The 23,798-nt window shown below is 42.4% G+C and overlaps 2 protein-coding genes across 5 annotated transcripts in view; one reads left to right on the forward strand and one right to left on the reverse strand.

Moving 5' to 3' along the window:
* The window catches only part of LOC144691159 (uncharacterized), a 32,624-nt gene extending 29,438 nt beyond the window's left edge, over positions 1 to 3,186 (forward strand). The window contains exon 10 of the mRNA XM_078559225.1: positions 2,732 to 3,186. Coding sequence (XP_078415351.1) covers positions 2,732 to 2,794 — 63 coding nt within the window. The 3' untranslated portion in view covers positions 2,795 to 3,186. The remainder of the gene's footprint in view (positions 1 to 2,731) is intronic.
* Positions 3,187 to 4,846: 1,660 nt separating this feature from the next.
* gabrd (gamma-aminobutyric acid type A receptor subunit delta) overlaps positions 4,847 to 23,798 on the reverse strand; it is a 48,855-nt gene continuing 29,903 nt past the window's right edge. For 2 of the 4 annotated variants that reach the window (XM_078557687.1, XM_078557690.1), the window contains 6 exons: positions 18,271 to 18,491; positions 17,541 to 17,623; positions 15,367 to 15,504; positions 11,159 to 11,314; positions 6,106 to 6,317; positions 4,847 to 5,474 (listed from right to left, as the gene is read on the reverse strand). In XM_078557687.1, the coding sequence (XP_078413813.1) occupies positions 5,175 to 5,474; positions 6,106 to 6,317; positions 11,159 to 11,314; positions 15,367 to 15,504; positions 17,541 to 17,623; positions 18,271 to 18,491 (1,110 nt within the window). In that variant the 3' untranslated portion in view covers positions 4,847 to 5,174. The remainder of the gene's footprint in view (positions 5,475 to 6,105; positions 6,318 to 11,158; positions 11,315 to 15,366; positions 15,505 to 17,540; positions 17,624 to 18,270; positions 18,492 to 23,798) is intronic. The other 2 variants (XM_078557688.1, XM_078557689.1) reach the window with 2 other exon arrangements.

Consider the following 23,798-nt stretch of genomic DNA (forward strand, 5'->3'; position numbering starts at 1 on the left):
TCCCTTGCTCATCCTGCTTTCTACCCTTAATTAGCACATTCCTCAGATAATATCACCACCTTCAACACCTCTTTGCCCTTTTGTCTATGACATCTTTTGGTTATCTCCACCCATCACTGGCCCTCTATCCAGCTCTACCCTCCCCACCGTCCCCTCAAACCAGCTTATATTTCACCTCTTTTCTATTTTTACTTAGTTCTGTTGAAGTGTCATACGGACTCGAAACGTTAACTGTGTTCCTAAAACTAGGAGGTCTGGTCTTAGGACAAGGGGTCAGGGTCTCAGGATAAAGGGTTAGCCACTGACAACTGAGATGAGAAATTTCTTCACTCAGAGGACTGTGGATGCTCAGAGTTGAGTGTACTCAAGGCTGGGATTGACAGGCATTTGGACTCTAAGGAAAACAAGAGATATGGCGATTGGGCAGGAATGTGGAGTTGAATTCAAAGATCAGCCATGATCATATTAAGTGTCCAAGAAGGGCCTTATGGCCAATTCCTGCACTTATTCCTTATGTTCTTATCAGCTCCAAATATTTAAACAAACAAAATGATGAACTTGCTAAAAAATGTATCACCTCATTTCCCAGTCAATCATTGACGTCAATGTTTAACTGCATCCTTTATTGCTGGAGTAACACAAGACAGGAAATTGGAGCAGGAGTAGACCACATGGCCCCTCGAGCCTACTGCACCATTCAACATGATCAATGCTGATCTTGGGCTTCACATCCATTTTCCCACCCGCTCCCCATATCCCAATTCCCTGAGTGACCAAAAATCTGCCTATCTCAGCCTTAAATGTATTCAACAATGGAGCATCCATCTTCCATCTTCATATTTCTAAAGGAAAGTTACTTTGTGCTGGACTTTGAGTAAGAGGCTGTGCCTAAAATTAACATTCAAGATTATTATTGGTTTGTAAAACAAAGTTACATAAAGTTAGCATTACAAACTTTTCATAAATATTTGGAAACAACAAGACATCTTGACTGAATGAGACAGGATGATCCTCTTGTTGGGGAGAGTTTTGAAGTAAGACAGGATGCAATCTTTTCAAGTAAAAGAGCAAAATCCATAAAAATGCTCCAAATTTACTTGAGGGACTTCTTCTGATAGAACCCATTGGTTACACTGGCTGCCTGCCCACACTGAGAGTTCTTGGTCAGCCTTTTAAGCAATGTGACCTCTGCTTGTCCATTGCTAGGTCATTGATGCCAAGGAGATAGAACCAGAATTGGTAAATCTCCACGCCGAAGATCTCTGCATCCCTGGCTCTGAATGGACCTGGTGAATTGCTGGAGGCCAGTAAGGCAAAAGCCATTGTGTATACCTGTCACTAGACAGGTGCAAATGGTGGACACTAGGGGTTCCAAGTGAGGGGAAAGGCCCAGAAAGGTTAAAGGAGAAACAATTGCTAACCTTTTTACATGAGGTCAATGAGAGATGGATGAGTCCTTGAAGGGGCCTTGGCATCCCAAGATGTAGATAGGCAGGTGATTTATTTTCTGGTGCTGGGGCATGTGGTCCCAAAGGAGCACCCATAACGATGCGGGGTTCCCAGCAATCACATACAATTGAGGTATCCTTCTACTTTTTTTTATTCATTCATGAGATGTGGGCATCGCTGGCTAGGCCAGCATTTATTGCCCATCCCTAATTACCCTCGAGAAAGTGGTGCTTCCTTCTTGAACCACTACAGTCCCTGTGGTGTAGGTACATCCACAGTGCTATTAGAGAGGAAGCTTCAGGATTTTGACCCAGTGACAGTGAAGGAACGGCGATATATTTCCAAGTCAGGATGGTGAGTGACTTGGAGGGGAACTTCCAGGTGGTGGTGTTCCCATGTGTCTGCAGCCCTTGTCCTTCTGGATGGTAGTGGTCGTGGGTTTGGAAGGTGCTGTCTAAGGAGGCTTGGTGAGTTTCAGCAGTGCATCTTGTAGATGGTACACACTGCTGCTACTGTACGTCGGTGGTGGAGGGAGTGAATGTTTGTGGATGTGATGTCAATCAAGCGGCTGCTTTGTTCTGGATGGTGTCAAGCTTCTTGAGTGTTGTGGGAGCTGCACTCATCCAGGCAAGTTGAGAGCAATCCATTACATTCCTAACTTGTGCCTTGTAGATGGTGGACAGGCTTTTGAGAGTCAGGAGGTGAGTTACTCACCGCAGGATTCCCAGCCTCTGACCTGCTCTTGTAGCCACATATTTATATGGCTAGTCCAGTTCAGTTTCCGGTCAATGGTAACCCCCCAGGATGTTGATAGTGGGAAATTCAGCTGGTAATGCCATTGTTAAGGGGCGATGGTTAGATTCTCTCTTGTTGGAGATGGTCATTGCCTGGCACTTGTGTGGCACGAATGTTACTTGCCATTTGTCAGCCCAAGCCTGGATATTGTCCGGGTCTTGCTGCATTTGACCAAGGACTGCTTCAGAATGTGAGGAGTCGCGAATGGTGCTGAATATTGTGCAATCATCAGCGAACACCCCCACTTCTGACCTTGTGATGGAAGGAAGGTCATTGATGGAGCAGCGAAGAGGTTGGGCCGAGGACACTACCCTGAGGAACTCTGGAACTGACTCTACAAACTCGGGCAGGTCAGCTCTGGAGAGCACCAGTGGGCATGGCCCTGGTAAATGCACCTGGATTACTGCTCGTGGGTGTTTGGGGTCATGGTTTTTCTTTGGCCACATTAGGGAGACTAATTTTTGTTAATTTGTTTCTTTGTGTACAGGTTGATTACTGCAAATATCTGTCTCAACCTCCAAGCTCTATCAGAACAGGAAGATGGATGTAAAAGCAAGTTTATTCACAAAGTTATGCTGAGATGCTCATCTGCCAGCATTTCCCATACCTCGAATGTGGAGCATAGAGCTGGGCTCCAGCACACATCCACTGGGCTGGTCTTTTTGTATATGTATGTATCCTTGTTTATATGTTAAATGCACTCAGTCTTAAACTGATATTGCACCTTGAAGCGTACAGACTTCTCTATACATATTCTGATTATTATTGAATAAAGCAGTGAAGAATGGGACACTGTCTTTCTGTGATATCTCAGAAATCGGAATCAACCCTTGGGCTGGCCCAAGGTGAAAGGAAACTCCTGTCTCCCTGGGTAGACTGGTTTTGGCTCATGATTTTTGACATTGATGTAAACACTATTACAGAAATAAAATATCAATCACTTTCTCATTGTAATGTTAACTACTCAAATATCTAAACCACAGTTTGTTGACTAAAATATATCTGTGCTTGTTCTATTGATCATCTTTCCTTCTATCTTCTTTTTGTTTTATTCATTCCTACCTATCCCGCCTCTTTATTTTTTTTGCAATTCACTTTAAACAGCTTAATTATTTTATTCGTCTTTCTGCCTCCCTACTTGTTCATTTTGGAGCCATTTTAAAAGTAGGTTTTTCCATTGACTGAATACCAATTTTGGGGAGACACGTCAGAGTCACCACAGGCGCTTCCCAGTGCTGAGTTGGAGGCGATCTCATTGAACCATCTAAGACTTTTAGAAAGTTTGACAGGGTAGATGCTGAGCGGTGTTCTCCCTGGCTCGAAAGTCCAGAACATGGGGCAGAGTCTTAGAGTGAGCGCTCTGCCATTTAGGACTGAGATGAGGAACGATTTCTTCGCTCAGAGGGTTCTGAATCTTTGAGGGCTGTGTGGATGAGTAAATTCAAGATGGAGATAGATTTTTAGAAGTAAAGGGAATCTATCAAAGTGATATGAGAGGTGGGCAGGACAGTCAAGTTGAGGTCGATTGTAATGGTGCTGTAGGCTTAAGGGGCCATATGGCTACTCCTGCTTCTATTTCTTATATTCTTATGCTAGCCTGGAAGGAGGTAGAAATAAAAATGAGGATGACAGTGATCCTGACTACGTCTGGAAATATCATTGGGCTGAACATGTTCAGTGTTTTACACAGGAAACGCTGCAGCTCGGTCTGTGCCTTTGCTGCTACGTGGTAACCCCCTAAGGAGTTGTATTGCAATCTTAGAATTCAGGGCCAGTGTTTCCCATGATGTCACAGCATGCACAATACAACTTTCATGTTATTCAATATCTTGGGCAGTCGGTTCCTCTTCTTCATCCTGTTTATTTTCCTCAGCCTCATCCTACTCCTTTGGCAAGGAAGTGATGACTGTGATGCTCATTGCGCTATATATTCAGAATAACCTTCTGACAAAATCCTTGGCTGGTTGAAAACTCCCTGCGGTTGCTGTGGAGTGCCGAGTGCTGCCTTGCACTGTGATTTATTCAGTGCTCTCCTCACCCTGCTCAGATAGTGCCAAGGCCCTAGGGAGAATGTAGCACACGTGATGTAGAAACTCAGCGACACTCTCTGCTTTCCCTTGTCTAATTATAACTGAATTAGTCTAATATTGTTGTTAGGCCCACATCGCGCACTTTTTCGCACACAATGCATCTCTTACTGTGGAGTTCAGTCAGAGAGCCATACACTGAGTCATAATCCTGATCTTGCTGCCCCATCTCCCCCAATTACTGATTATAGCAACTTTAAACTATAAAGTGTGCGTAAAGCAAGGGTTGTGGCTGATGCGTCGTATCAAACCTGAGAATGTTCAAAAATATAACTTCCTCATTCCAATACTTTCAAACTTCAATAGTAAAGAGACAAAAATGAACTCAAATATTATTTGACAGCGCCAGATTTTGTCAAAATGACTCCCACAAGCAATAGACTGCACAGACACGATTAAATTAGATTAGAGACCATATAAAGATGACACGTGAATGTCTCAAATTGGAGAGAAATCTCATAACTTTCTAGATGATTGTCAGATAATAGAGCAAACATACAAACTGCCCAACACTGTTAAGTTAAATGAGCTTTATTATTTCCAAGGTACAGATTGTTTGCATCTTCACATCAGGTGATTTGCTGATATTTAAGACACCAAGGTTGTTGAGGGCAAACACCAATATACAAAGGATAATTGAGGACAAATAACATCACACCAGGCATTAATCACACTTTATTGTTTAGTATTTATACACATTTATCAAATGCTTCCTTGGCATGTCAAAGCATCCAAATCAAAGACTCTGGAGGTTTGGCATCATGCATATGTTCTATCTTCATGTACAGGTAGTGCCTTCCTATACAATATTGTGATGGGGCCAGTTTCCAGACTGCGTCCCTTTTACATTGTATAAGCAACCCAGTAGATGACATTGACAGCTGCGAAAGCAGCTGGAAAGACAGCTCTTGCATAAATATCAATGGTGTCAGAATCAATAGGTTTGAATACGGACTTCAGTGTGAGCTTTTTGCTTGGCTTTGGGTTGTGCTTATTTGCTCTGGTCTTTCCGTTTTCAATTTCATCTCCGTGGAGAATCCTATGAGCCCGGTGCAGTCTGTTGGACATGAACAATTCCTGGTTCACCCCAGCTGCTGATAAGGAGAACAGAACTATTGCGTCCTTTCCATTTCTCTTAATTGCCTACAATAAAGAGAATGTTAAGAAGCCCAAATACCACAAGTATAAACAGGCTGAAATTTGTGCAATGCACCAAAAGAATAACTCTATCAAATACATCGGTAAACTCAACTATCAATAAACAAATGTTCACACTTCCCCAATGACTCAGGTGGCTGTTCAATGCCTAGTGCAACCTGAGCCACACTAACAACAGTGGAAAGTTTTCAGGGCTGTCCCTTGCCCTGCCCAGTTAGCTGACTTTGGTTTGCTCCGCTACAGGAGTATTACAATTCCCTTCAGTATCCCTGGCATTAACAGGGGAAAAGTCAGTAAGGGTTTCCACTCCTAAACATTACGCAGTATCCTCCTGATAAATATTCTGTGGTTGTGAACACAAGTGAGGACATGACCAAGCCTGATGCCTCCCACAGTCTAGACTCACATATGAGGAACAGTTAATTGACTCAGGCAAGTGCAGCATAAGGCACCATCTTCAGGGAAAGAGGAGACTAATCTTTTTTTTAATCTCAATTGAGATTTGATTTTAGACTCTAACCCAATTAAAACTGTTTCACACCGATATTTGCACATCATAATTTCAGTCTAAAATGTGTATTTACTTATTTGAACTAATTCAGTCCTGTGTACTCACCTCCACACACGATTTATTTGCCTTAATCTTTGCACGCTGCTTTCTCATGTAGTCTGAATTGAAGTGGGCAAAAGCATACTCAACGAGTGCAGCAAAAACAAAGACATAGCAGATCCAGAAATACACGTCCAGTGCTTTAATGGCAGAAGCCCTGGGTAGAGATTTCCTTGCACTGATCATCAGTGTTGTCATGGTCAATACTGTTGTGATACCTAGAATGAATAGGTTAAAATAAATCAGCCATTTGAAGTGACAGAATGCGTTGTTAGTCCATGTTTCTTGCTACAGGATTGATCTATTTATTAAACTTTAATCAGCCGTGTAGTGTTTGCACAAGAATATTTTAAATCAAGAACCAAGAAAAGACTTTTCTGCCATTTCAATTAATTTCTTTCCAAGTCTTGCAGGGCGATTCCAGAATTCAACGCTCTCATTAAGGGGCATTTGAAGGGGGCAGATCCTATGACTAGTGTTCAGCTCCTATGACTAGTGTTCAGCTATGATTTTCCTTGCAGCCCATAGTTTCTCAAAGTGTGTTCACTGACAGTGGCAGATTATGAAACCACTCCATACAATCTTTTCTAACAATAAGTCTAGCCACAACTATTTCCTAAGTGTCAGGGAGAAAACACCTGCCAAGTTTTGTTCTAACACCCAAAAGGTAAACTGAGCGAGTCTCCAGAATATCTGTGTCACAATCTCTATTTCATTGTAAATAGTGTGACAATTAGCACTCCTGGCTCAGAGCTATGCCTAGTGGGTGCACAGACAGGGATGTCAAGCTTCATAGTCTGTGTGCATGTTCCATAAATCATACTGACTTCTGCCCATTCATTTTAATGAGAGGAAATTATGTGGACCAAAAATGGAGCACACTTGACCTTGGTGTCAACTTCCTGATTTCCAGATTTCCACCAGGCAAAGCTTTGTGCCAGGAATGTTCGAACATATCCCTATGTATAGGGTATATAGAAAAATCATATTCTGTATCAAAATGTTCTAGACCAGTTGCTTTTCTTGGAATTTTCATGTTCCAATCAGTTCAGGAACCACCATGTTGGAGACGGCACTCTAAATCATCCCTACCTTCAGTTATCCTTAACATTGCATTCCGAATCAGATTGGTTTTAATTGGCAAAGAGTTAACTACTTTAAGTAGGAGCCTATTCCTGCGGCTCAGCTGCTCAGGAGGGGAGGAAGAAGAGTGGAAGAGAAATAGTGGTCGGAAATTCAACAGTTAGGGGAACAGACAGGCAATTTGGCAGCCGTAGATGTGACTCCAGGATGACTTGTTACCTCTCTGGTGCCAGGGGTCAAGGATGACACAGAGCAGCTGCAGGACATTCTTATGGGGGAGGGTGAACAGAGATCATGTTCCACATTGGTACCAAGGACATAGGTAGAAAGAAGGATGAGGCCCTGCACGCAGATTTTAGGGAGCTAGGAAAGTGATTAAAAAGCAGGACTTCAAAGGCAGTAGTCTCAGTGTGCTAGGGAGTACAGAGCAAATTAACACATGACTGGAGAGATGGTGCAGGAGGGAGGGCTTTAGATTTCTGAGGCATTGGGATTGGTTCTGTGGCAGGTTGGACCTGTGAAGGTGGACAGGTTACACCTTAGCAGGGCTGGGACCAATATCCTCGCTGGGAGGGGGTTTGCTAGTGTTGTTAAGGAGGGTGTAAATTAGCTTGGCAGGGTATGGGAACCAGAGAGGGAATTCAAATAAGACAGAAACAACGCTGGCACTGGGAGGAAGAAAACTAGTGAGCTAAATTGGAAGGCAGTGGAAACAAAGGCCAGCATCAAATAAGGCCAAAATCTAAAAAAAAATGTTAAAAAGGCAAAATTAAAGGCACCCTATCAGCATTTGCAACAAGGTAGATGAATTAATGGCCAAATAACAGTAAGTGGGTATGACCTAATTGCCACTACAGAGACATGGCTGCAGGGTGACTGAGACTGGGAACTGAATATTCAAGAGTATTTGACATTTAGGAAGGACAGGCATAAAGGAAAAGAAGGTGGGGTAGCGCTGTTATTAAAAGATGAGAAAGGATCTTAGAGCAGAATATCAAGGTGTGGAATCAGTTTAGGTGGAGCTAAGAAACAGCAAGGGGCAGCAGGACTGGTGGGAGTTATTTATAGGCCACCGAACAGTAGTGGTAATATAGGGCACGGTATAATTCAGGAAATTAGAGGTGCATATAACAAGGTCAATGCAGTAATCATGGAGGACTTCAATCTAAATATAGATTGGGTAAACCAAATTAAACAAAGGAAATTACTATGAGGGGCAAGTTGGCTGTGGTAGATTTGGAAACTACATTAAAAGGTACGACTGTAGACAGGCAATGGCTAGCATTTCACTTAAAAGAATTAATATATGGTTTACAACAAATATACATTCCTTTGAGGCACAAAAACCCAACAGGAAAAGAATTTCCAATCGTGGCTAACAAGAGAAGCTAAAGATTGTATTAGATCAAAGGAAGAGGCTTATGAAGTTGCCACAGAAAGTAGTGGGTCCGAGGATTGGGAGCTTTTTAAGAATTCAGCAAAGGAGAACCAAGAAACTGATAAAGAAAGAGAAAATAGAATATGAGAGTAAACTAGCGAGAAACATAAAAACAGACTGTTAAAGCTTCTATAGGTATGTAAAAAGGAAAAGATTAGCAAAGACAAATGTGGGCCCATTACAGGCGGAGACAGGAAAATGTATAATGGGGGATTAAGGAAATGGCAGAGAAACCAAACAAATACGTTGTTGTGTCACTAAAACAGGAAATGCTGGAAAAACTCAGCAGGTCTAATAGCAACTGTATAGAGAAAAACAGAGTTAATGTTTCGAGTCCGTAGGACTCTTCTTCAGAGCTAAAGAGAAGTAAAAATGTGATGCCGTGTATACTGTTTAAGGGGGTGGAGCAGGTGAAGCTGGATAGAAGGCCAGCGATAGGTGGGGGCAAAGGAGAGATTGACAAAGATCTTTGTAAACTAATTTCGAGCACATGGGATGAGGGGTAATATACTGGCATGGACTGAGGATTGGTTAATGGACAGGAAACAGACAGTAGGAATAAACAGGTCATTCTCAGGATGGAAGGCCGTAAATAGTGGGGTACCGCAAGGATCAGTGCTTGGGCCCCAGTTATTCACAATCTACATCAATGATTTAGATGTGGGGACCATATGTAATATTTCCAAGTTTGTTGATGATACAAAACTAAATGGAAAGTGAGTTGTGAGGAGGATGCAAAGATGTTTCAAGGAAATTTAGACAGGCTAAGTGAGTGGGCAAGAACATGGCAGATGGAATATAATGTGGAAAAATGTGAAGTTATCCACTTTGGTAGGGAAAACAGAAATGCTGAGTATTTCTTAAATGCTTAGAGATTGGGAAATGTTAATGTCCAGAGGGACCTAGGATTTCTTGTCATGGAAAGCTACCATGCAAGTGCAGCAGGCAATTAGGAGGGCAAAGTTGGCCTTTATTGCAAGAGGAATTTAGTACAGTAGTAAAGATGCCTTGCTTCAGCTGTATAGAGCCTTGGTGAGACTGCATTTGGAGCAGTATGTGCAGTTTTGGTCTCTACCTAAGGAAGAATATACTTGCCATAGAGGGAGTGCAATGAAGGTTCGCCAGACTGATTCCTGGGATGGTGGGATTGTCCTGTGAGGAGGGATTGAGGAAACTGGGCCTGTATTCTCCACAGTTTAGAAGAATGAGAGGTGATCTCACTGAAGCATTCTTACAGGGCTCAACAGGTTAGATGCAGGGAGGATGTTTCCCCTAGCTGGCGGGGTGGGGTGGGGAGTGTTGTCAAGAACTAAGGGGCACAGTCTCAGAATAAGGGGTAGGCTATTCAGGACTTAGATGAGGAGGAATTTCTTCACTCAGAGGATGGTAAATCTTTGGAATTCCCTGCCCCAGAGGGCTGTGGAAGTTCAGTCACTGAATATGTTCAAGACAGAGATCAATAGATTTCTAGATATTGAAGACATCAAGGGATATGGGGATAGTGCAGGAAAATGACATTGAGGTAGATGATCAGCCAAGATCTAGTTGAATGGCAGAGCAAGCTCGAGGGCCCTGTTCCACACATTCACCACCCAGATTCCTTCTAATCTCAAATCTTAATTCTCTTAATTTAAATCAAAAAGTACTTCATAAAGCAAACTTAACTGCAAACATTCAGCTTCCAATTCCCTTTTACAACAAAAACATAATGCTGCAAACTATGTTGCACTTGGTTCTTTTAGAAGTTCCCCATCCAGTTGCACCCCAGGATAACCCAGCTGAGTCCGAAAGCACCTTGTACCTCTGGACATCCACTCGTGCTCTCAAAGTAAATAAATGCAATAGAGATAGAAGATCGGCCCTAATCTTAGCGTGAATTGGGAAGCAGGTTTGAGGGGCCATGAGGCTACACCTGCACCTGTCTCTTATTTCTTAAACAAATTTTGCATCCACAGCTCAGCTATTAAAGATGCTAAATTTTTGCTAAGAGCCATCGGACAAACTGTGAGCTTTAAGACTGCAGGGCTGATGCTGCGATTGGACATTCCCAGCAAGAAACAGCCCTCACAATAATCACACATCAAAGACAAAGAAAGAATATGTGTTTACAGTCCCTTTCAGGAACTAAGGATGTCACAAAGCACCTTACAATGCGTTACTTTTAAAGTCTAGTCAGCAGTGTAAGGAAACGTGTCAGCCAATTTGCACACAAGTTCCCCTAAAAATGAGATAAATGGCGGGATCATTTTATTTGGTTGAGGGACAGTTGTTTATCAGATTACCACGAAAATTCACTGCCTCCCTCACACGGGGTCACTGATCTTTCCTTGTCCTCCAGAGGGGGCAGACGCAGCTTCGGTTTAACATCTCATCCTAAAGGAGGCACCTCCAAAAGTGCTGCACTACCTCCGTTGTACTGAAGTATTTTTAAAGGACTCACAAACACGATTCGAGCGACAAAGGAACGAACGAAATAGGAGCGAAAGTGAACCGTCAACTGGGATTGGGCGTCATGTTTGAGCTCACGAGTATATTCACCTAAAGAAACGCGAGCAGGCACTGCTGACTGACTGATCCAGAAAGATACCCAGGACATTGCCACCAGCAAGATGGAAGGCATGTACGACTGAATGATGTAAACACCTCTATTCCTCCGCAACTGGAAATGAAGACTTAGCCGTGGAAATTGGCCTGCTGGAGGAACAACAAAGAATTAATCCGGATTTCCTTCCCCCCCCCTCTGAAAGAGCTATTCACTTCAACCCATTCTCCTCCCCTTCTCCCTAAAACTGCTCCTTTTCAATTGTGTACCCACGTTCTTTTTTAGAAACAATTTATGGATTCCGGTAGGGAATCTGGGTGGGCCATTAAATGCTCCCTGCCGCACCCAATGACTCAATTGCTAAAAGCAGCGCTGAGGGTGGATCGAAGTTATACAGGCTCAGGAGGGCTGTAGCTTTAGTTCCGGCTATGCAGTGAATCAGCTAAGCTTAAGCACCCCAATGTTGGAAAGCTGTGGAGTGTTCCTGCTCCTGGTCACTGCCCAGTGACCCCTGCTGGGAAGTCTGTGTGTGTCTGAATGTGGATTGTTCACGGAATCTGACTTGGTTGTGAGGTTCCACCAGGTACCATAAGCTGCTGGCGCTCACCTCACAGATGCGGCCAAGTTTACACAAGTTCTGCCCCAGCATCTTCAGGGGAACTGGAGGGAAGAATAAAACAAGAAGAAACTGCACAAAATGACCTGGGCTGTTTAACCTGACGGGAATCTGTTTCTGCACATAAACAACCAAAAAAATCTTGCTGTTTGCTGTCGTTTGATTAACTCCCTCTGTATGAGCCAGCTGCTTAATGGATTAGACAGTTTGGATGAACTGAATCTCTTACATATTTGCCAAAATTCTAACAAAAGATCAAGGATAAAGGTTGTTTTATCTGTTTTTTTGTGCCTTCAGTTTGACTGTTTGGATTTTTAACTCTGTATTTTCCTTCCTCTGGTTTGGGTCCTCTGTATTTTATGAGGCAGTGGTCAATGCTGCAAGGGTCTTTGCCTTCTACCCTATGGACAGCTAACAGAGAAAATATTTAAATTATATCCTCCACAGCAGTTGTGTGATTCTAGGTGTACATTCGCCAGCTTGTTGTGTATATTTTATATGTCTAATTTACCTCAGAGCAATGCAGAAATGACACTAATTTCTAAGTCTGCACCTAGTTTATTTACAGTGCTTTATTATCTCCATAATCATGTCTGCTCTCATGTTTACAGCTCAGCTTATTGAAGTGGCTTTTCTGTTTACTCAAATTCTGATTCCACACCCAGGCATAATGAATCAACCACAGTTAGCATACCAGGCTCTCACAATCGAACACAGAACAACTAAACACTACACTATAATTCTCCATTTGGCAACATTTTATAACAAAGCAATGGTAAGTTCAAATTAAGTGCAAAAATTAAGTTCCCAGACAGTTAAGGAACATTTGAAATGTTTTAGCTGCCCACAAGGATTGAAAGGTGTTGGGAAATCAGAGTCAATTACTGTTTGCCAATGTGGGTATGCCAACCTTGGGTAAAATCAGAATGGAACCTTTGCAGTTATGTCCCCGATACTTGACTGATAATGGTTTTGTTGTAATAAGGCCATGAAGACAGCCCGTGCTCAATCAGCTATTTGTAAGTTGGGATGGCACCTGTGATCAAAAACAAAAATAGCTGGAAAAACTCAGCAGGTCTGACAGCATCTGCGGAGAGGAACACAGTTAACGTTTCGAGTCCATGTGACTCTTCATCAGAACTGAGGAAATATAGAAATGAGGTGAAATATAAGCTGGTTGAGGGGGTGGGACAGGTAGAGCTGGATAGAGGGCCAGTGACAGGTGGAGGCAAAGAAGAGATTGCCAAAGATGTCATAGACAAAAGGACAAAGGGGTGTTGACGGTGGTGATATTAGCTAAGGAATGTGTTAATGGTGACATTAAGGGTAGAAAGCAGGACGAGCAAGGTACAGATAGCTCTAGTGGGGGTGGGGTGGGGGGAAGGGATCGAAATAGGCTAAATGGTGGAGATAAAACAATGGATGAATAGAAATAGGTGGGAAAAGAAAAATATATATGAAAAATATATTAAAACAATTGTGATCAGTGGAATTAAAGACTGTGCGCTATTGAATTGGAAGATGTGAAGTAAAAACCTAAAACAAAAATAAAAATACCTGGAAAAACTCAGCAGGTCTGGCAGCATCTGCGGAGAGGAACACAGTTAGCGTTTCGAGTCCGTATGACTCTTCAACAGAACCAAGTAAAAATAGAAGAAAGCAAAACCTAAATTCACTAATCTCCTTCACCTGGCACACTTGTAAACATGATTGTTCGTAAACCAGGCCAAGAACCAAAATTAACTTAACTCCCTGGCCCAACTTTTAACCCGTGAGCATGATAAAGGAATTGGCACCATTGGCACCAATCACATTCCGGCTTTGATGCGAGTCTCATGATATTAAAAAGGTGGCTTGGCCACTTCTAGGCCATTTCATAACTATCGTCACTAAAATGGATGGTAGGAGCAGCAAGCTGGAACAGTAAATATTAACTTCAACATTTTAAACTTAAAAACTAGGAAAAAGAGAGATAAACTAATAAGTTGGAATAGATGGAAAGGACTAGCATTAAAGTCAAAATATAAAAGGACAAAGGAAATACAAAAGAACAGGAATAAAAAGGAATAATTAATTGTGTTTGATGCAACAGTTTATGACTAACATTAATAGTAAAAATATGCCTGATGTTTTAGTGTCTTTACTACAGCAATATTAGTCATGGGTTTGATTTTAACTTATGCCAAGGATGGTAACTCTTAAAGTGATGCCTTACTGCCCCATTAATTTTGATGATACAGTAGATGTCATTTTGAAAGGGACCTTCTGCAGGGCGTCTGAAGCACCTGCCTGTGTCAGCAGTAGATTCAATTCAATATGCAAATTGGGGGCCTAGGATCCTGATTGCCATTTTAGGTTGGAAATGGTCAGAGTGTGTGAGCCGAACAGATTCCCACCATTTCCATAGGCAATAGAGGAAAAGGGGCCTCAACAAAGTAAAGTTTGGAATTATATATGTGGGGCCAGGAGATGCATCCAGGGACGCTTATGGAAAGTTTGTGTGTTTAGGCATCAGGTTTGGCTGTGAGGCGGGGTTGACGAGCAGCTCTTTGTGTGAGGTACCAGAGGACAACAATCCATGGAGCTGTACCTCAGATGGGTCTGTGCCCTCATACAAATGCAGTCCAAACGTCCCCTGTATTGCCAAAGAGAACATGACAGAACAACCGAGAGAAAATTTATATTCCATTAGCACTTTTGGTGGTTCTAAAGCTAGACAGGTATGGATTGGTTGGTGAGAGGAGGGTGGGAGGAGTATGGGGGAGTGTGGGAGGTGGATGGGGACATTGGGTGGGAGCATTGACACAAATGGCTATGGCAGGATGAGCCAATTACTGTGACTCAGTCTGAACTGATCTTGGTTGGGAAGAACCTCTTGCTGCTGGTCTCAGCTCCAGTTGAGAATGACTGACTCCTCAAGGTGAGACCAGCCATTGGCAGCAAGAGGAAAAGGCACTTCATATGCCTGTGATGCAAGGAGCATTGGAAACTTTAGGCAAGAAGAAAATAAGTCAAAGTAGTTCAAGTACAGAGCTGGCAAAGATCATCCCACAGCTGGGTAAACTATGGAACCAGACCTATAAATTGGGACTGTCCCAAAAAAATTATTATCGCATAAGTTGGTGAATGTGTGTTAAAAACACAGAGAACCTTTCATATCAGAGAAAACATCACCATTGTTGAAGTCCATCCTCTGTGGAAAGGTCAGGTGGAAAAACCACCCCGGTATGTAACTATGTCATTGGGTATTATTAAAATTCCAGTCTCTGACAATTAGCAGTTTTGTTGCAGTCTTATTCTGGAAACATGTCTGACGTCCTGGAATCCCATGCCCCAAATATCTATAGAAAACGTTGAATATTTAATGAATTTCTCCCTTTCAGTCAGCTGAGTCACAACTGGAATGCAATCCAACTCTAATCCCCATTTAGCATAATTACTCTACCACTCACCCAATCCCATAGACCGTATAGAATTGCGGAGTCATTAGTCACAGTCCCAGATGGTGCTAATACTCCCAGATACACAGTCATTATTGTTCTTTCACTGGGTAGCTAACCCATCATTTTTGCTGAAATTGATGCTTACCTGATTTGAAATTTGTCATTTCTGTGACGAAATAATAGTTGGTTATTGTATACTGAGCTAACTGAATTTGGTCCAGTCCATGTATTTGATCCTGATTGTCTGACCAATTATAGACAATATCATCAGCTGAATAGCCATCTGAAAGAACCAATATCAGGATCAGTTATAATGCAACAGCACGCAGAAATGCCATTAATGAATCTGTGGTTTCCTTGTGCATCTCTGAACATTTCTTATCTGAGCACAACTGGTTTGACCAACAGAACACGTGTATCACTTTGACCCCACTCTTGATCACACCTTCTGTTCCCAAACTAACAGCCCAAACCCTAACTGGCACGAGGAGTTAACATTCACTTTATAATGAGCTCTCTTTATCTAACTTCTCAGAGTGGAAAGGATAGCACGCCACAGCATTCTGATGCTGTCCTCGGTTAACTGGTTACTCAGCCGCTTCTGAGGCCGTGACAAAGATATACAAATGTAGGGGAGCTGTCCCAATAGTTAAGGAACAGAAGTATATGAGGTATTTGCATCACAATCATATCCTCAAACAACTCTGTGCTTTTATGGTGCATTTTTGTCAGACAAATCCAACAAAATTAATTGCTAATCACCTGTCTGAAATGGTTCCTCTATAATGTAGACTGTCTCAGCTGTGGCACATATCAAAGATAAAATCTCAGCCCTTGTGTATAATTACTCAGTGCTCATTGAATGTACAATACAAATAAATAGCTTCTAATGTACACTAATTTCCAGAGCACCCCTTAATAAGCTTTCACAATACCCATTCCTAACCCCAAAGCCTATCCACAAGCACACCTCTCATTAGCCCCTTGCATACTAAGCGCTGGATTTTTTGCTGAGTTAGGAAGACTCCACAGAGCTTTAGAAATGGCTGGTGAGATCTTGATCTGGATCTGGAAGCACTGCCCTTATTTCCGACAGATCCCATTTTAGAAAGGGGATGGGATGTGATTCACAATGGAGGAAAACCTGACACAGCAGGGCCATTAGTGCCAATTTCAAATGGACCCCATTTTGTCTGTTGCAAGGGCCTCAGTGTGGGAGTTATAAATAATGGAATAGACGTAAACACTCTTGGAAGGGCAGATAAGGTCTGTTTAACTGTCATGATCTGATGTTTTTCTAAATCCTCTGGTCTTTAAACTGTAAAGAAAAACTGGCTGTGATTGTTTAAAAAAAACTGCTGAACTGCTTTGATTAACAGACCAGTTGATATAGCATCTGCTCACACAGTTTCAATGGAGTTCTTTGTTGACATTTCCCTATGGACTACTCATTTTGAATGCTTGGCTGAGTTTAAAAAGCTACAATTATCTCAGCAAGAGGCTCTGCATTCGCAGTTTGGCTGACACCTTAAAAGAGCTGTTAAAGGATTAGGGCCATTAACAGAAGTTTGTTTGTTTTTAATAAGAGATTAACTGCTTGAGGATATGTAAAAGCTTTGAGGCTTTCATGAATGGGAGTTTTTTCCCCCAGTGTCAAATCTGTATAGTGACAGCTGTATTAGATTTTTGGAAGTTTATTTTATTTCATCTCCACAAGGTCCTCAAGTATGCTCAGGGTGGATACTGGGTGAGTGACTATGGAGTTGGCATGAGGGTATAAGGGGCTGTGGAGGAGGGTGGGGGGGACATGAGTTGGCATGCACGGTATGAGGGGCCATGGTGGGGGGGGGTGTGTGTGGGGAGGTGATATGAGTGACAAGGGTTAGAAGGCAGGAAATCTTCTAAAACAGCTAAACAACTGGGACAAAGTCCCAGAGAAATGAGGCAGGTCTTCTAAACAGCCCCCCTTGGCACTCACCTGCCCCCATGTCCTCCTCGCATCTGCTTCTGGGGCCAGGGGGCTGGTTCCAACTCCACTACCAACCCCTCCCCCCAACCCCAAGAGAAAATCTCGCGATTCGGGAGTGCTTTTTAAAATGAGGCCACCTACCTTGGTAGCCAAACACAATCCCTAACTCTCAACCCCGCCCCACACTAGTCCTCAAACCAATTCCTCATGAGCCCTTTAGTGCACCCTTCATTATACCTCTCACTAACCCTCGTACAGTCCCTCATTACTACACGGCTCCCTGAGATGGTGTGGCAGAGTGAGATTAACTCAGGAGAGGGGAATAGTGCTTGCTGATAAAATAAACTCACAACTTTCCAGATCCAGCATGCATTCCTGCTCATCCATTGGGTATTTGGTGAGATCCATGTCACAAGCAATTGTGGAAGTAATTCTAGCAAAGACAAGACAGTCCAGGATTAGACTGTTGATTCTAACCTGTGATTCATTCTGAGTAACTCCATGGGACATATGCTTATAAATTTGAGTCCATCACACTGCAGATGTCCAGCTGCAAGGTGTCAAAGTACAAAGTCAATTCAAGCTGATTCCTTCTGACCCAAGACTGGAAATTTACAAGCAACTGCCTGTCTGTTAACCTTCCACACCAGCTGTAATTAACTTGTAACTGAACTCAGGATGTTTTGTATGGGCAGTCAGATTACATGGACAGGTCAGTTTATATGCAACAGCACCTTAGCAGCAGGATAATAGTTTGTCCGTAACGTGGTAAGAGATTCCTGTTATAAAATGGTAAATTATCCAACCTGCCATGACAATGCCAAAGGAGATGTCTAAATTGTTTACAAATTTCTGTAATTTACAGTCCACAAACAGAACAGTGACTAATACAGGGAAGTGGTCATTTTACAACTCAGGACTGTCAGCTGGGGTCGCTGCCCATTGGCAACACAAATCAGAAATTCTGGCATATGGTAGGCAGTGCAGATTCATAAAATTACCCATATAATATTCTGACTCTAAAGGTATACACGTATCGATTTGGCAGCACTAACTGCTGCAAGATACACTTAATCCAACCTGATGCTGTATAATATGACTCCGTCTGGCTGAAGCCTGATAAGTTTGTTTTCCACTGTAATGTCGTGAAACCAAGCTGACTTTGCATTCACTATGTACGTGTCGGGTAACCACAGCTTATCCACAAAACGACTGTCCAAGCCCAGAGTCTTGTTGGTGTGGTTGTAAGACAGTCGTTCGTCTTTCCAGATCTGACGTAGGAAAACTGTCATTGTGTAATCCTGACAAAAGGGACAGGAGAAACACAAGAGTTTCAATTCTCAGGATGAGACTTAACTTATCAGATCCTTGCGCATTTCTAATTTTACACAGGATTGATCCTCCTAGACATTAAATAATTAACATTCACATCAACTAATGTCCCTTTTTTGATGTGTGGTATAAATTTCACATGATTTTTTTTGCAAATACCTTATTGAGTTGTCGCAAAGGACTAAAAAAGGATCATTGCTGAACAAATTAGACTGTAGTTACAGCACTGGATATACTCCATCGTTTCACTGAGACTTCCCTCTTCAACCTCAGGCCATTTCAGGAATTTGAGACTTAAATGTTAATTCTTATATACTTGCCTGATCCTTATTTCTGTTCCAGGCTTGGGTAAAGCGCGTCTTTTCCTAGACCCCACATTAAGTCCCAGTTGGGGCAAGGAAGGGGGAAATTGTACTGTGCTGTGAGTTGTTTAATTTTTGAAAGGCTACACAGACCCTAGTTATGCTGGACATGAGTAAGGTGCTAACGTTACTAGAATCCAGTGGTACTATGGAAGTATTGACAAAAAAATGTACATAACTGGTAGCAGCAGTGGCTCAGCAGGTAACACTCTCATCTGGGTTCACTCCAAGGCTTGAACACAAAAATCAAGGTTGGCACTCCAGTGCAGTACTGGCAGAGTGCTGCCCAGTTGGAGGTACTGCCTTTCTGATGAGACGTTAAGCTGAGGCTCCATCTGCCAGTTTGGGTGAAAGATCCCATCGTACTATTTCAAAGAAAAGCAGGGGGAGTTATCCATGGTGTCCTGGTCGATATTTATCCCTCAATCAACACCACAAAAACAGATTATCTGGTCATGATCACATCACTGTTTGTGGGAGTTTGCTGTGTGCAAATTGGCTGCCATATTTTCTACTTTACAACAGTGACTACACTTCAAAAGTACTCCCTTGGCTCTTAAAGTGCTTTGTGGTGTCTGGTGGATGTGAAAAGTGCTATATGGATGCAAGCTTTTTTTCTTTTATACAACATCACTTCATTCTTTAACATCTTATTTCATTTGGTCTTTATCTTTTGAGTGGGCACTTCCGACACCCAGTGGAAATGCCATCAGATGATCATTATGTGGCCAGAAATAGACAAAGACTCAGTGGGACAGGTCCCCACCACATTTTCTACTCGTGCCCTCTTGAGTTATGCCAGAAAATTGATGCAATTTGAGGGAGATCTTCCCTGCACAGTAGTTGTTTGAATCATTGACTCTCTCTAAAGATTTTTGAAACACGGGTGAACCTAAATTGGTCTTGTTTACTGAATAGAACCTACTTTGAACAGAATCTTCTAAATAATGGCACAGTGACAGCTACCTCAATGGCCTAGATTCTCTGTAATAAAAACAAAAAAATGCTGGAAACACTCAGCAGGTCAGACAGTATCTGTGGAGAGATGCTTTTGTTCCCAATTCCCCAGTGTCGTGCTTTATTTTCAAAGAATTTTCCAATGTCCATTTACATCATGTGATATTCTATATACCCTAATTCAATCCCTTCTCAGCAAAACATCTGCCAAGCACTGAAATTAACCTGGAATGACTGCAGGATCACAGTATTTCCTGATGAGAGTTTGATTAGTCTGCGTATATCCATTATTATTAGGAACAAATTCAGAATTTTCCAAATTATTTAAGAAGGCAGAAAATTCAGACCAATTTGGATTTTAGCATTTGGTTCTCTGTTTATCAAGAAACTCAATATGGCAATTCATTTTCTTGGGATTGATAGATGTTGCCAGTTCAGCCTGCAAACCTGAAGGGTTCTTTAACCTGTTTTACCAATACATCAATGCTAAAAGGTTAGTTAAGGAAAAAGTGGGACCTATCAGAGATGAAGATGGAAACTTGTGTGTAGATGCAGAGGCTGTGGGAAGGGTTTTAAATGAATATTTTGTCTCCGTGTTTACAAAGGAAAGAGAGGATGTAGATATAGTAGTCCAGGAGGAACACTGCAAGATATTGGACGGGATAGTCATAAAGAGAGAGGAAGTACTCGAAGGGTTGAAATCCTTGAAAGTTGAAAAGTCACCAGGATTGTTTCCGAGGCTGCTGAAGGAAGTCAGGGAGGAGATAGCAGATGCTCTGAGGATGATTTTCCAATCTTCACTAGATTCAGGGGAGGTACCGGGGGACTGGAGAAATGCAAACGTAGTTCCATTGTTTAAAAAGGGATCAAAGGAAATACCAAACAATTATAGGCCAGTTAGTCTTACATCGATGGTGAGCAAATTAGTAGAATCAATCCTGAGAGATAGGATTAACTGTCATGTGGAAAGGTATGGACTAGTCAGGGATGGGCAGCATGGATTTGTTAAAGGAAGGTCTTGCCTCACAAATTTGATTGAATTCTTAGAGGAAGTGACAAGAAGGGTTGATGAAGGTAGTGCAGTGGATGTTGTGTACATGGATTTTAGCAAGGCATTTGACAAGGTCCCACATGGCAGATTGGTCAGGAAAGTAAAAGCCCATGGGATTCAGGGTAATGTGGCAAACTGGATAAAAGGTTGGTTTTGTAACAGGAAACAAAGGGTAATGGTCGATGGATTCCCTTGCGAATGGAAAGTTGTCTCAAATGGTGTTCCACAGGGCTCGGTGTTGGGACCCTTGCTGTTTGTGTTATATATTAACGTTTGGATGTGAACGTGGGGGACACAATTGGGAAATTTGCAGATGACACAAAGATTGGCTGAGTAGTGGATAGTGTAGAGGATAGCCATAATCTCCAAAACCATATAGATGGGTTGGTGGAGTGGGTGGTAAAGTGGCAGATGGATCTTAACATAGAGAAGTGTGAAGTCATACATTTAGGAAGGTCAAACAGTTACAGGGATTACAAAATAAATGGGAATATACTAAGAGGGGTAGATGAAGTGAGAGGTCTTGGAGTACAAGTACACAGGTCCCTAAAGGCAGCAGTTCAAGTAGACAAGGTTGTAAAGAAGGCATATGGAATGCTCTCCTTCTTTGGCAGAGGTATAGAATATAAAAGAAAGAATATAATGTTGGAATTGTATAGAACACTGGTGAGGCCACAACTGGAGTATTGTGTGCAGTTCTGGTCACCACATTACAGGAAGGACGTAATAGCTCTGGAGAGAGTGCAGAGGAGGTTCACAAGAATGTTGCCAGGGTTAGAAAAGAGTAACTATGAGGAGAGATTGGATAGGTTGGGGTTATTTTCCTTAGAACAAAGAAGGCTGAGAGGTGGCTTGATTGAGGTGTACAAAATTATGAGGGGAATAGATAGAGTGGACAGGATAGCATTGTTTCCCTTGATGGAGAATTCTAGAACCAGGGGACATAGATTCAAGATAAGTGGCAGAAGGTGTTGGGGGGACAAGAGGAAGAACTTTTTTACGCAGAGGGTAGTGGGTGTCTGGAATTCGCTGCCCAAGTTGGTGGTAGAGGCAGAAACTTTAAACTCTTTTAAAAAGTACCTGGGTCTGCACCTAAGGTGCTGTAAGCTGCAGGGCTATGGGCCGGGTGCAGGAAGATGGGATTAGAAAGGGCACCTGGGTGTCCTCGGGCTGGGATGGTCCGAATGGCCTCCTTCTGTGCTGTAATTTTTCTAGGGTTCTATGGTTCTAGTGACAGGCACTGCCAAACATACTCAGCACAACAGCAACTGACGTTGTGAACCAAGACTTATTGCCCTGATATTATATAGAATTATTTACATAACATCGCCACTCCAGATTAAGACAATCAGCATCGGTATTAGGTTTTGCTGAAGTCCACAATGCCACAGCATGCGGAAGCCTCATGAAAGATGTTCCTACCATGCCTTTGACTCATTGAACTGAGATCTGCACTACAGATCTCACAGCACTAGTGTTGCCATGTGCTAAATGGCAGAGTTCAGAGGGTGGCAGAGACCATGGCTTGAGTTTTACAGTATGCTTTGTTAATGATGAATATAAACCAGTTACTAACTGGTTACTAACCAATATCTCTACACCATTGATGGAAGTAAGTCAAATAAATTAACTTTTATTTCAGGAGAAAAAGTTTATAATGTTTGGATTAGATATCAGAAATTTCTGGACAGACCTCTCAAAAAGTGTCTGGTCCACACAGCATGCGTGTTTATCATAGATCAATTGGCACCACTCTTGCCTTTGAGTCAGAGGTTATGGATTCAAGTCTCACCTACTTCAGCACCTCAGCACAAAAATCTAGACTGACACTTGCTGAGGGAGAGCAGCACTTTCAGACAAGATGTAAAACTGAGGCCCCAGCTGCTCTTGTATGTCAATGTGAAAGACCCCATAACACAAATCAAAGAAAGGGATGGGAGTTCTCTCTGGGACCTGGTCAATGCTTATCCCTCAATCAACATCACAGTAAACAGACTATCTGGTCATTATCGCATTGCTATTTGGGGGATTTGCTGTGCGCAAATTGGCTGTTACATTCCCTGTCTTATCAAAAGTACTTCATTGACTGCAAAGCTCTTTGGGGTGCTTTTGAGGTCATGAAGGGTTCTATATAAATGCAGGTTTTTTTATTTTATATTTTACTATAGCCTGCCTAGTGTTGTTAGTTTTGTTTTAAGTACTTGTTTTAAATGTACTCTTGGCTGCTCTCTCACACTCTATCCTCTGTAAACTTGAGGTCATTCAAAACTCTGCTGCCCATGAATTAACTTGCAGCAAGTCCCGTTCCCCCATCACCCCTGTGCTCACTGACCTACACTGGCTTCTGGTCAAGCACCATCCTGATTTTAAAATTCTCATCCCTGTTTTCAGATCCCTCCCTGACCTCGCACCTCCCTAGCTCTGCAATCTCCTCCAGGCCCACAGCCCTCTGGGATACCTGTGCTCTTCTAACTCTGGCCTCTTGGGTATCCTGAATCATCGTTACTCCACCATTGGTGGCTGACCTTCAGCTGCCCAGGCCTCAAGCTCTGGAATTCCCTTACTATGTCTTTCCGTCTTGCTTTTCTCCTTTAAGGAATTTCATAGAACTCTTTGACCAAGCTTTGATCATCTGCCTAATATCACCTTATGTGGCTTGATGTCATATTTTGTTGTATAATGTTTCTGTGAAGCGCTTTAGGGAGTTTCATTACATTAACGGCCTCTAGTTATGCTCTTCCCCAGAAGAGTGAACATTTTCTTTGTATCCACTCCATGAAAACATTTCATAATTTTAAAGACATCTAGTAGGTCACCCTTCAGCCTACCAAAGTTCAGCACTTTAATAAGACACAAGTAAATTGTTTTCCCTCCTGTTACAACCAGGATGGGAGGAGAGCACAGTT

The sequence above is a fragment of the Cetorhinus maximus genome, chromosome 15 (assembly GCF_964194155.1).
Source record: "Cetorhinus maximus chromosome 15, sCetMax3.hap1.1, whole genome shotgun sequence".
NCBI classification, from domain to species: domain Eukaryota; kingdom Metazoa; phylum Chordata; class Chondrichthyes; order Lamniformes; family Cetorhinidae; genus Cetorhinus; species Cetorhinus maximus.